At 35.4% G+C, this 12,305-nt stretch overlaps 1 protein-coding gene across 4 annotated transcripts; it reads left to right on the forward strand.

Annotated features, from left to right (window-relative positions):
- The first annotated feature begins 452 nt into the window (after nucleotides 1-452).
- LOC311078457 (uncharacterized protein) lies at nucleotides 453-7,812 on the forward strand. 4 transcript variants are annotated; one of them, XM_084107280.1, is made up of 12 exons: nucleotides 453-658; nucleotides 811-874; nucleotides 1,215-1,381; nucleotides 4,246-4,307; nucleotides 4,450-4,613; nucleotides 4,752-4,930; nucleotides 5,188-5,249; nucleotides 5,460-5,629; nucleotides 5,968-6,137; nucleotides 6,259-6,317; nucleotides 6,518-6,687; nucleotides 7,043-7,812. In XM_084107280.1, the coding sequence occupies exons 2-12, from the start codon at nucleotides 835-837 to the stop codon at nucleotides 7,126-7,128; spliced, it is 1,329 nt and encodes a 442-aa protein (XP_083963406.1). In that variant the 5' UTR covers nucleotides 453-658; nucleotides 811-834; the 3' UTR covers nucleotides 7,129-7,812. The 4 variants fall into 4 exon arrangements, with proteins under 4 accessions (XP_083963406.1, XP_083963405.1, XP_083963407.1 ...); XM_084107279.1 differs by having other exon boundaries at nucleotides 558-658; nucleotides 4,749-4,930; XM_084107281.1 differs by having other exon boundaries at nucleotides 559-658; nucleotides 4,749-4,930; nucleotides 6,004-6,137.
- The last annotated feature ends 4,493 nt before the right edge of the window (nucleotides 7,813-12,305 follow it).

The following is a 12,305-nucleotide window of genomic DNA, read 5'->3' on the forward strand; positions in this document are numbered from 1 at the left end:
GTCATAATAGAAATGTCATTGTTGCTTTTATGAGTCATCCAAGGCATATCAGGAATGTCTCATAAGCAGGCTTTACAGAGCACGTATCACCTTCTCAAAATCACTAAAAGAGAAAGAAATGGCTTTACTTTCTCCATTAATTGTATATGGAAGTGTTATCCACATTGGATATGAAATTTGAATGAATTTTATTGGGGGAAAATGTTACTTCAGAAAGATGAACTTCAGTCAAGGATGTTGAAGTACATATTTCCACATGAATAATGTACAGTTTTACTAAGTGATGGCACAGAGTACTGTTGAGTGTTAAAAGATGTAAAAACTGTTTTGCAGCCATAATTTTTCAATTTGCCATAATTGGTCAAAAACAGGTAATGCAACATGTAGGCAGGCTACTGTGATCATGTGCCGTCCCATACCACGAAACAAAGCTATTCTGTTTTACAGTTGTTAATCAAGTTTGTCAGCAAACTCCCAACTTGGACTCTCATTGGTCCATTCTTCAGAAGAGGAAAAAAACGGTCTCCCTTTAAATGCCCTCTCACCTGTCTGCTATGCTCTGTTAGAGGTGACCATTTAACGGATGACAGGAACTTTCCTTGAAAAGCTTGCTATACGGAATAACCTGGATTGCTTTTTTTGACCCAATATTTAAAAAGTAAGTAGAAAAGGTTTTCAGTTGTTCTCTGTATCCAGAGTGAAATAAAATATAAAATGGTATACAAAATGCAAACATTGTTATGTAATGTGCATGAAGGAATGCTTGATTTTGAACTTCGGCTCATCATACTTCTATGCTTCATTTTTTAGGCGTATTGCTAAAAGAAGATCGCAATGGAGTGGAAGATTATTGTAGTTGTTCTGTGTCTAATTGGTAAGGATCTAGTAGTGATACTTGTTCCAAATCATTCTGTATCATTGCACATGAATTACAAAAGAATTTTCACAATCCAGCTGTAAAATATATTTACTCTCAAAATGGAATCCACTGCAGTCAAACAGGCTTGGTTGGTGATCAGCATTAATGTAACTGTCTTGAAAGAGACATGGATTTTTTTTTTTTTTTTTTTTTTTTAATATATATGGATTGCTATCTTACCAGTATACATTTGTCAGCCTAACTAACCACATGCTAAACTATGATGGTAAATCTTCAGCAATCTCTCTCAGCTTCTCTCATTTCCCCTAATTTCAACTGATTTCACCTTAAATAGGAATCCTACATGTGCCTGGAAATGCTGCTCAAACGAACAGCAGCACCAACAGGACCATTGCTTATCGATTCACTCTAAGCTTCAGCATCAACGACACTTTCCTGGAAGTCTACTTAAACAGCACCAATAATGCAACCGTAGACCTGAAAAATAACATCACCTCTCAGGTAATATTTTTGGCCAGTGAGGAATGGTTAAAATTACACTGTATTTTTTTTCCAGCAGTGGGTTCAGCTAAAGGTGTACCAACCCGATCTCACAGCAATTCGTACGTATTTTGCGAGGTGGCTAATCAGAGGTGTCAAAAGTATTCACATTCATTACTCAAGTAGAAGTATAGATACTAGGGTTTAAAAAGACTTCTGTAGAAGTTGAAGTATCAACTCAAGCTTTTTACTCAAGTAAAAGTATAAAAGTACTGGTTTCAAAACTACTTAAAGTATAAAAGTAAAAGTAATGTAAGGAAAAAAATGCCATTAAGGACAAAAGCTTAGGCCGCGCCACAGGGGCCTATATAGTGCACTACTCCAGCTCCTCAAAAAAACACATTTTTCTAAAGGCCATATTTGACTATAATTATATTAAAATGTTGATGTTGAAAAATTTGGGATGATGCATTAGGCTACCTGTTTCAGCCGTATATATGCCCATATAAAGTTAATTTTCTAAATAAATAAGCTAAATAAGCGGAGGAATCAGGAAATTAATAGGGTAATGTTTTAAGGTTTTTAGTCTATATTGACCTTAACAATACGTAAATTATTTAATTCTGTAATGTTACAAATAACTAATAAAGACATGGTGGCAGTTTAAGAGACTTAACTTTACTCCGCTCATAGTGCAATGCAATAGTGCAATACTGTCTTGTTCCTTGCTTTTTGAAGAAGCCAAACACATGTCTGCATCTTTCATTAAAGGGATATAGTTCACCCAAAAATGAAAATCATATACTCACCCTCAAACTGTTTCAATCCTTTATGAATTTCTTTCTTCTGATGAACACAAAAGAATATATTTTGAAGAATGTCGATAACCAGACAGTGGATGGACCCCATTGACTTCCATAGTAGGAAAAAAAAAAATACTATGGAAGTCAATAGCTACCATCAACTGTCTGGTTATCGACATTCTTCAAAATATCTTCTTTTGTGTTCAGCAGAAGAAAGAAACTGGTTTGAAACAACTCGAGAGTGAGTAAATGATGACAGAATTTTCAGTTTTAACTAAGTGAACTAATCATTTAACAGAAATTAACTGTTGGCATATGTTTCACAGCAATACTGTCCAGTTTGTCCTGTTGGACACGACACACAGCAATACTGTCAAGTGTCACTTGTGACCATTGCTCTGAGCCATGTTTTCAGTGTCCTAAGAGCACTGAAACTTCTTTCAGTCCAGCTGATGAGACTGGGATGATTTGATCAACAGGCCTCTCATTTCAGCAAGACCAGCCTTCAACAGACCAAGCAATGTTATTTTTTCATGTTTTATGGGGACTTTCCATAGACATAATGATTTTTATACTGTACAAACAAACTGTGTATTCTAGCCCCCTATAGACTAACCTTACCTATCACAGAAAACTGTCTGCATTTTTACATTTTCAAAAAACAAGTCTGATTTATAAGCTGTTTTCTGAAGAAGAAAAAAAATCCCCAAAAGGACAAGGATTTTGGATATTGACATCTTTGTGGGGATATTTTGACCCTATAATGTAGAGTTGCACACACACACACTCTCTCTCTCTCTCACGCACACACACACACACACTCTTTCTCTCTCTCTCACACATTTTGGGGATATTTAATTTTTATTCTATCAATCAATAAATTCCACTAGAAACAAACCTTGTTGTATTATTTTATTTTAATTTAATACTGTGAAGCTGCTTTGATACAATCTGTATTGTGAAAAGCGCTATACAAATATACTTGATTTGATTTGACACACACACACACACACACACTAACGATGATGTTAGTGTTATGTTAAGATTGTCATTATATTGTAAAAACGTCTGTCCCCAAATCAATATTTGACGCGATTTGCCCCGTATTCTTGAGCACAGAACTGTTGATTTCTCCCTCGCTTACCGCATCTAGGTTTCCTTAGGACTCGGAGGAGTTTTGGCGCTTCGCACAACCGACTACAGCCTCTCACAAGTTAGAAAGAAAACACAAAGCCAATCAGTTTAGCGATGTGTGTTCAGGAGGCGGGACTCAGATCTATTAACCGTTTGTGTAATTGGCCTTTTTTTTTTTTAACGACGACAAGCCGGAATGAAAACAAGCCGAAATGAACTAGGAGTAACGAGGCTATTTTTAAAATGTAAGGAGTAGAAAGTACAGATAATTGCGCGAAAATGTAAGGAGTAGAAGTAAAAAGTCGTCTGAAAAATAATTACTCCAGTAAAGTATAGATACCCAAAATTTCTACTTAAGTAATGTAACGAAGTATTTGTACTTCGTTACTTGACACCTCTGTGGCTAATTCATACAAATTCATACGACCTCACTCATATGAATTCGTATGATTTTTGCTAAATCTTACATATTTTACGAGTTGCCCAATTTGTACGAGTTCGTACGAATGACCTACCCCTGACCCCGCCCCTAACCCTACCCAAAACTGGGGTTTAGACTAATCGTGAGGTCAAACGAATTTGTACGAATTAGCCACCTTTTACTCACTCGTACGAATTGGTCGTGAGAAAAAAAAAAAAAAAAAAATTGGTAGAGAATAAAACAGATATAATGTGTAATTATATCCACCTTATTTTTAACATAAGAGCGAGTGTGCCCATGTCTATGTGTATGTTCATGATTGAATTTGCTAAAATGCCTACTTTGCCTATTTTTCAAGTCTCGCAGACAAAGTTAGAAACTTTAGAAACTAAGTTTCTCAGCATTAGAAAACGATACAGGATTTGATCATTTGTCAAGTAGTATAATAAAAAGAAATGAAAACCATAATTAAATATTTGTAGAACTGTATGGAGAAATGTCTTAATCTGTTTGTTAATGTTTTGTAGGTTGAGACACTTTACAAGAACAATTATACAAACTTTGAACGCTTCGCAATTTGGCAAATCAGGTAAAAGCATAAAACTGTAAAAATCATGATAAATTATTTTAGCTCATTGTTTGAATGGTTGGTTGGTTAGTTACTTTGTAAGTCAACTGACCATTTGTTCACCCAGTTCATTCATTTATTATTTTCCTGTGTTCTCTCCCAGGAATGGATCCATTGTGACAGAGGGAGAACTTCAGTTTAGCAATGGCTCTAAGCCGAATGTGTCAGACCTGACACAAATCTTGAACAGTGGACATGTCAATTTCACAATCATTCAGAATGCCACCAGGATTGCTGAGGCCCCACCACAGAACCAGTCGACCACTGGTCAGTGTGTGTTTACAGATTTAACTTAACTACAGATTTAATTTAACTTTATTGTTAAATAAGGCTTCAAGGCCATATTAATTTTGTTTTTTGACACTTTTGTTGAACTTTGTCCCATTTTAATTTTACCCAAAGCAGCAACACCTGCAACAACTCCAGTTACGAATCAAACTTCAACTCCAGTTACAACAGTGTCTCCACCTGCTAAAGTTGCACAGATTAATTTAGTCTTCAGTATTGCTCAAGAATTCAAGGACATCTACTCCAATCTCAGTCATCCTGAGACTATAGATCTGACAAATAACATCACCACTGCGGTAATATTTTTCTCCTATAAGGCATGGATGTTGATTGCAATAGCAGTAGACTCTGGTAATGTTGTGTATTGGCAACATTAAAAATATATACCACTGGTGATATACTGTATGCTTTAACACGCTGAATAGTTTGCTAAATACTTGTTTTTTGTCTGTTTTAAAACTACATTTCTTGCAGATAAATTTTATCTCAATATCAGAAATGCTTGTATGCAAGTAATATGATATTTATATGATTATTTATCTATGTGTTACAGTTTTCTAAAGTTTACAAGGCTCGTTTTCCAAAATTCCTCCGTATGCACATTCGGAAGTTCAGGTAACAGTACATTTATTTGTAGTCATTACCAAACACCCTGTTATTAACATAGATGGATATATCCATGGTTTGTTTGATCAGTGATTGCTTTCCCGACTGGTTTAGTTTATCAGTTTGTAAGTCAAGTGACCATTTGATTGTTCCATTTGGTCTTTCAGTTGTTTGTTAGTTAATTATCTGACTGTGTTTCAATATGGTTGATCTCCACAGCAAGGGCTCCACTGTGACTGATTCTGTCCTCGAGTTTGACTCCACGAATGGCACTAGTCCTAATGTGACAGACGTGAAAGTCACCCTTGTTACTGCTATCACGAATGGAAGTTTCAACTTCGCAATTAATAACACATCCATCAGTGCTACTGATATCACAGAAACCAATGGTCAGTGTATTTACAGATTTATTTTTTTCCTGTTAGATACTTGTCTGTTACACTGTGAACCCTTTAAAGGAAGGACATAGACATAATCATTCTTGTTTCGCCCGCGCGCACACACACACACACACACACACACACACACACACACACACACACACACACACACACACACACACACACACACACACACACACACACACACACACACACACACAATCTCGTAGGAGAAGCAAAATGCTGTCTTCATGGTTGAGATTTATTGTATATTGGTAAGCCTATACAACGTATTATTGAATTGTGACCCATTTTCCTTTAATTCTGCCCAAAAAATGGAACAAAAGTGACGACCACTGCTAATACTTCAGCTCCGACTCAAGCTACAACAGTCTCAGCAGCTTCTAATCTTACAGACTACAATATAACCTTCAAACTGAACGACGTCTTTACAAACGACCTTTCAAATATGACATCTGATGGAGCCACAAAGCTGGCAAAAAATATCACCTCTGAGGTAATTGTTTTGTCCTTTAAATAATGGTTTAAATATTTAAACTGAAAAACAATTTGAACATTTCTCTAGTTTTTCATTATAAAATGAAATCTCTCCTTAACTGTTTATTCATTTATTATAGCTTGATGGATTTTACAAAGGTTTTAGGAACTTCAAGCGCTCGTTGGTTTGGAGGTTCAGGTAAAATGTTATAAAATTCTAAAAACAGTCAATGCTCTGTAAAATTGCATCATCACAGCTTGTTTAAAAAAAATTGTTTTACATGTGTTTATTTATTGGTTGATTGAGTAGTTAAATGGATAGTTGCTTATAAGTCATTAGTACAGTTGTTGCGTTACAGTTTTTCCATTTATTAATTTATGAACATTGTCTCCTCTCAGGTCTGGCTCTATTGCGGTAGATGGTCTACTTGGATTTAACAATAGTCTTGCCAATAATCCTACTGCGTCAGAGCTGGCTAAGGGTCTTGCTGAAGCTGTTAGAAATGGAACAGTCAAATTATCAATTGATCCAACAACTATCGTAGTTACAGATTCCTTAGGAGTCGCTGGTCAGTATACATTTATTTCTATGTTTTCATGTAATGATTTATACACAATTTCTCTACAAGTGTGACAGCACTTAATAATAAATAAATCATACAGAAAATGTCAACCCTTAGAGAAATATAAGTAACATGAGAATGAAAGAGTATGAGTAGTGTGGGCTATTGTATTTACAGTCAGCAAACGCAAACACAAACTGAATGAATGAATGAATGAATGAATGAATGAATGAATGAATGAATGAATGAATGAATGAATGGAAGTCCATAAAGGGATTTTAAGGTGTTTCCAAAGACTTTGTTTACTGGCCTAAATTAATCAATAATTAATGTGCATTTCCTTTCATTTTATTTTTTACAGCTAACAGGTCTCCAGTCCTGGCTAGTATGCTCACAGCTCTGTGGATGACCCTAGCGTCACTTCTTTTGTCAGCTGTGATGCACTAATCACAAAAATCATGCTACTAAAACATGACTGTGACTGACATCTCAGATATTTTCGGTCAAATTACAAAGCAAAAGAGTCAAGTTATGATCTAGCTGTAACATTTACTGGTCTTTCTTGCCACATATAGAGTCTGGTGATACAAAAGGTATGAGTTATATTTTTTTTTGTTCTGTGCTTTACAAAATGCACATTTTTTCTCTGTACACTGAGCTGGAGAAATAATGAGGATCGGTTTATTGGAGCCAAATCTGAACATTCCTCTATGCTGCAAAAATGGCACAGGTGCCAATGTATTAGTTAGATGCTGAAGATCTATATATATTTTGTAACCAGGGTACACATGTGCAATCTATACATTTAATCTTTGAGTAATAGAAATGAAAAAAATGTTCTGATAAATCTGAACATTCCTCTAAGTGAAATGTATATTTAAAGATATAATAATGTGATTCGGAACTGACATTTTTTCAGATTTTTTCTGACTGTTTTTCTTATTTTCAATAAAATATATCTTCCAATGTATTAATTAGATGTTGCATATCTTTCAACAAAGGTACACATGAGCAATCTATGTATTTAATCTTTGAGTAATAGAAATTAAAAAAAGTTCTGATAAATGATCTGTATCATGTTGTATAAAAGTATGTTTAATAAAATGAAGGGTGAATCCTGTTTTTAATTTCATTTCATTGCTTCAAGTATACTTTATGAACAAATTTAAGGTCATTCAACTTCAACTTTGACTTGTGGCAACAATATAAGCTGGGATCCAGGTTGTTCTCATATCATCGAAATTACTTTTAGAAAACATCAGATCACCCACAATATTGTATAACAAATGCATTAAAACAGGACATTTACTGTCCAGTAAATCTTGTATATTTATTTACAAATATTTAAAACTCCTTAAATCTGAATACAAAGACTTAAATCTCCCCTAATTTTTACAAGCCCTACTGATCGGTTGTCCCAGTAAAACAATATTTTTCAGATTTTCGAGTGGAAAAATGTTTTACAATTAGGCTAATATGCTAGCCTGGAAATCCAGACCTAAATCTGAAAGAGTAAGGGTCTGGCATCGACTAATGAAAATCAGCCAGCTCGAGGGGCGGCACCAAGCATGCATTTGAAAATCTCACTGCACGCAACTGGACAACACTACGACCAATCACAACAAGCCCCATACCAGCGGAGCGAACTGATAGATTAGACTCTTGCCATATCTGGTCGGCAAAACAGCAAAAACGCCCTTCTTGAAAAAGGACCGATTCAAGCGCCATCTTCTGTTCCTCTTTTAGATAAAAAGCCAAGTCTAACTCGTCCATTGTAGCGGCCAAAGCCGTTTCAAACAACTGGTGCTCATCCATCTTGCAATGTTTACTAATGACTTCGACATCACAGCGCTGTCGTCATCTGTTTAGCTCGCCTCTGGCCCGCCTATATCAGATAACCCGATGTGATTGGTGCAGCTCAGATACAAGGGCATATTTAATGAGCAGCATTACTCGACGCCAGAGTAACTCACTGAGCAACTTCAACTTGTACTCTTGCGAGAACTCTGGATTTCCAGGGTACTAATATGCACTCCCCTCATGCGAATAAAGAGACAATCATTCAAAAACCAGTTGGAGTCATTTTGAACTCATAGAGGAACATGCCTCTTATAATGTTTATTTTACTATTAAAAAACTCTATTTTAAGTAATTAATTTGATTTTCTACATTTGAAATATATTTCCAACATGGTTTGAGTAGGCTCGAACAATTCCCACCAAGCTACATACAACAAGTGGTTTGGAGAATGGATGGATATGGTATGAAATGTTATAGTTTTTGACATTTTGTAGTCATGGTGATTGCCCTTGACCTCTAATACGCTACCAGCCATTATTATTCTCAGTTCATTTGAATTGCAGTGTTTGCCAACTTAGGGAATTTGTCGCTAGATTAGCAACTTTTCAAATATAGGCAGTGCAAGTAGTTGGCCAACATAAACCTCCAAGGTGAGTTCAATATAAGAAAGTTACATACATCCTGTAAACAAGCTGCTGCATCGATGTATCATGCAGACTTTTTACACAGCATTTTAATTGGTGTCAATAAATACTTGTACATTCATCCTTCACTCCACTTACTGTATAGTTACTACCACTTGTTAAAATAATAAGAGATAAACATTTCAAACAGTAATACATTGTTGTCACATGACGTCACTATTTTGCATGTTTAATTCTCCCTTCACATGCTATTATAATTAGTGTAATTGTGATTAGCCAACTTGGAAATTGCACATGAACCACTTCTCAAAACATAATGAGGTAACACTTTAGGTTAGAGTCCAATTCTCAACATTAACTATAGTTGCTTATTAGCATGCATATTATTAGGATATTAGCTGTTTATTAGTACTCATAAAACAATGCCTTATTCTGCATGACCATATTCAACATCCCTTAATCCCACCCAATACCTAAACTTAACAACTACCTTACTAACTATTAATAATCAGTAAGTAAGAGTTTATTGAGGCAACAATCATAGTTAATAGTTAGTTAACAGTGAGAATTAATCTGGCCCTAATCCTAAAACGTGACCCATTATGATTGTGAACTTCTGTTTGGGAACCAAGTTACCAGGTTGGGGAGACCAATAAGGACCGTTTCAGTAGTAAATGGTAGGCAATATTATTATTTATTTATTATTTATTATTTATGCACCCTCTTATTTTCAAATCTTTTATTTATGCCAATTATTTTTCACATTTTTAATCTTGATAACTAATACATTATTTGACAGCTCTAAGATTTAAAATGTGAAGACGGTTTAATGATAGCAATGTTTTAACAATAATATTTCCTTTGTTTCAGAAATGTATTTTATTTGTTAGTACAGGTATTGACTAGTATTGTGTAATAATGTTTAATCCTTAAACATTATTACATAAACGTTTAATTATGTAAACTCTAGTACACTTCTGATGGGAAGAGTTCAGTAGGCAACTTGCGCACATTTTAAAAAAACATTGATTCTTATTCTCATGTTTATTTAGAAAGAATTATAATTCATGTCATTTGATTTTTATACTGACAGTACTGACGCTGCTGTATGAGAACAGTTTTGCTTTATATATGAAATGAACTTTTTAATAATTTATTATCTTTTCAATGGAACTGAATCGGCACTGAACTGACTTCAGCTGAACAAAGCTGTTATCACTGTAAAGCTGCTTTGAAACAATCTGTATTGTATAAAGCGTTATATAAATAAGGGTGACTTGACTTGACTTAACTATCAACATAAAATCATAAACATGATAGCACACCTAAATCACTCAGACATCTATTTGATGTATGCGTTTTTAACAAATGCAACATTTTAGAGAAAGTTATGAATCAGATTGTGTCAGTCTGCTATTTTCAAGATGTTTATCAGATGTTTGTATATAATGTAAATGAAATGCTTTTCAAATCATGCAACATCTGGGGAAGCAGGTCGAAGACTTGAAACAATGGTAAAGGGTAAATGTGTGGAATCTGAGGAATGAGGAGGGTGGAGGACACAAGCAGAGATGCAGGGTTGAGACTACAGAAAGGGTTGGAGTCAGATCGCTTGAGACTCATACAGGGAAATGTTAAAGGTTTTCAGCGTGGAGATCGGGAAATATGAGAAAATGTTTATGAAATTCATTCAGAGTTTTAAATCCATTGCTTTAGACTTGAAATGGAACATGCAGAAAAAACGAATGACTTTGACCCCATTCAGTTTCCAAGCTCTGACAAGGACAGTGTCATACATTTCTTTAAGATATATATTTTAAGCAAATACATTCTAGATCACTTTCTAAATAGTATATTTTTATGTATGACTTTAAAAAAACAGCCAAATGTCTTCATTCAAAAGAAGCCACAATTATGCCTGTTCATTGTAGTTAATTTATTGGGTTTCTGTTCAAATGGGAGGAGCGCTCTAGCAGGTTAAACTGCCTTGCCGAAACTAGGTTAAATAAAGTGATACAGTGATATGCATCTCAATGGGACCATGCTTAACACATTAGCAACTGCCCTTTCTGTATAACTATCCCAGCCAGAGGCCACATCTGTTACAGAGGTCTGCTATCACAGTCAAGTCAAACCCTGGTGTCAAGAGACTTTTCCTTTTCTGGACAATCCTCATGTCTGACACCTCACATTTATCATTTGCTAAGAGTTGAACATTTTAGCAGTGATAAACTATGATTTTCACAGTTTCAAATGTCATTAAAAAAAGAAAGAAAAAAAGCATTTACAATACTGTACAACAACTGTTTAATTTGACATTTTTTAAATAATTGATTAGGTGGAACCTTAAAAACTACTGCTATAATTATAAGAGGCTTGTGACCATTCTGTGGTGAAGTTGACATTGAAGTTTTGGCATGAGGAAAGCATTCTTGCCTGTTTACCAAAAGTCACAAGGAAAAACAGTAAAATTAAAGATGCAAAACTAACAACAGCCATACAACCAAATAAAGACTGTAATCCATATAAAAATTGTTGTAGAATTTATAATGACAGCTTATAATGTGTGAAATTATAGGAGCATCAATAGATTATAAGAGCATACAAGATTTTAAGAGATGTTTGCGGTTAGCAAATTTTTGCTCTAGTTTGCTTTGGAACAAACAATATGAGTTACGAGAAGCTGCATTTCATGGAAAAGCCAGTTACGTAGTTTGTTCAAGAACCTGAAATACAACATGATTAGCAACAAAACACACCTTTTTTATCACACCCTTTGTTTCTAAAGACAAGTGACTCCTATCCTCCCAGAGTGAAACACACACACACACACACACATACACACACAGATGTGCAGGCTGATGGGTCCTTAACGCAAGCTGATGATATTTACAGCATTGACATAGGCCCTGTCCCAAATGGCACACTTCATGTGCACTTTCGGTCTTGTGGACTTACAATGGCTGCCGCGTGCGCGTGTCCGTTAAGTCCATGAGACCGCAGTGTGTCCCATTTGTCATTTTTAGATCTCAGAAGGGTGCTCGTGACCATGTGGTCGATTTGCGCCCTTGATGCGCACTTTTGCCGCAGCAGACTTCTTCCCGACAGTCAAAGCGGCATTACGTCACGAAAGTGCGGACTCAGAGGAAGACCGCGAGTGCTTAGGGTTCCATTTGGGAC

The sequence above is a fragment of the Abramis brama genome (genome assembly GCF_963993115.1).
Source record: "Abramis brama genome assembly, chromosome: 2".
Classification (NCBI taxonomy): domain Eukaryota; kingdom Metazoa; phylum Chordata; class Actinopteri; order Cypriniformes; family Leuciscidae; genus Abramis; species Abramis brama.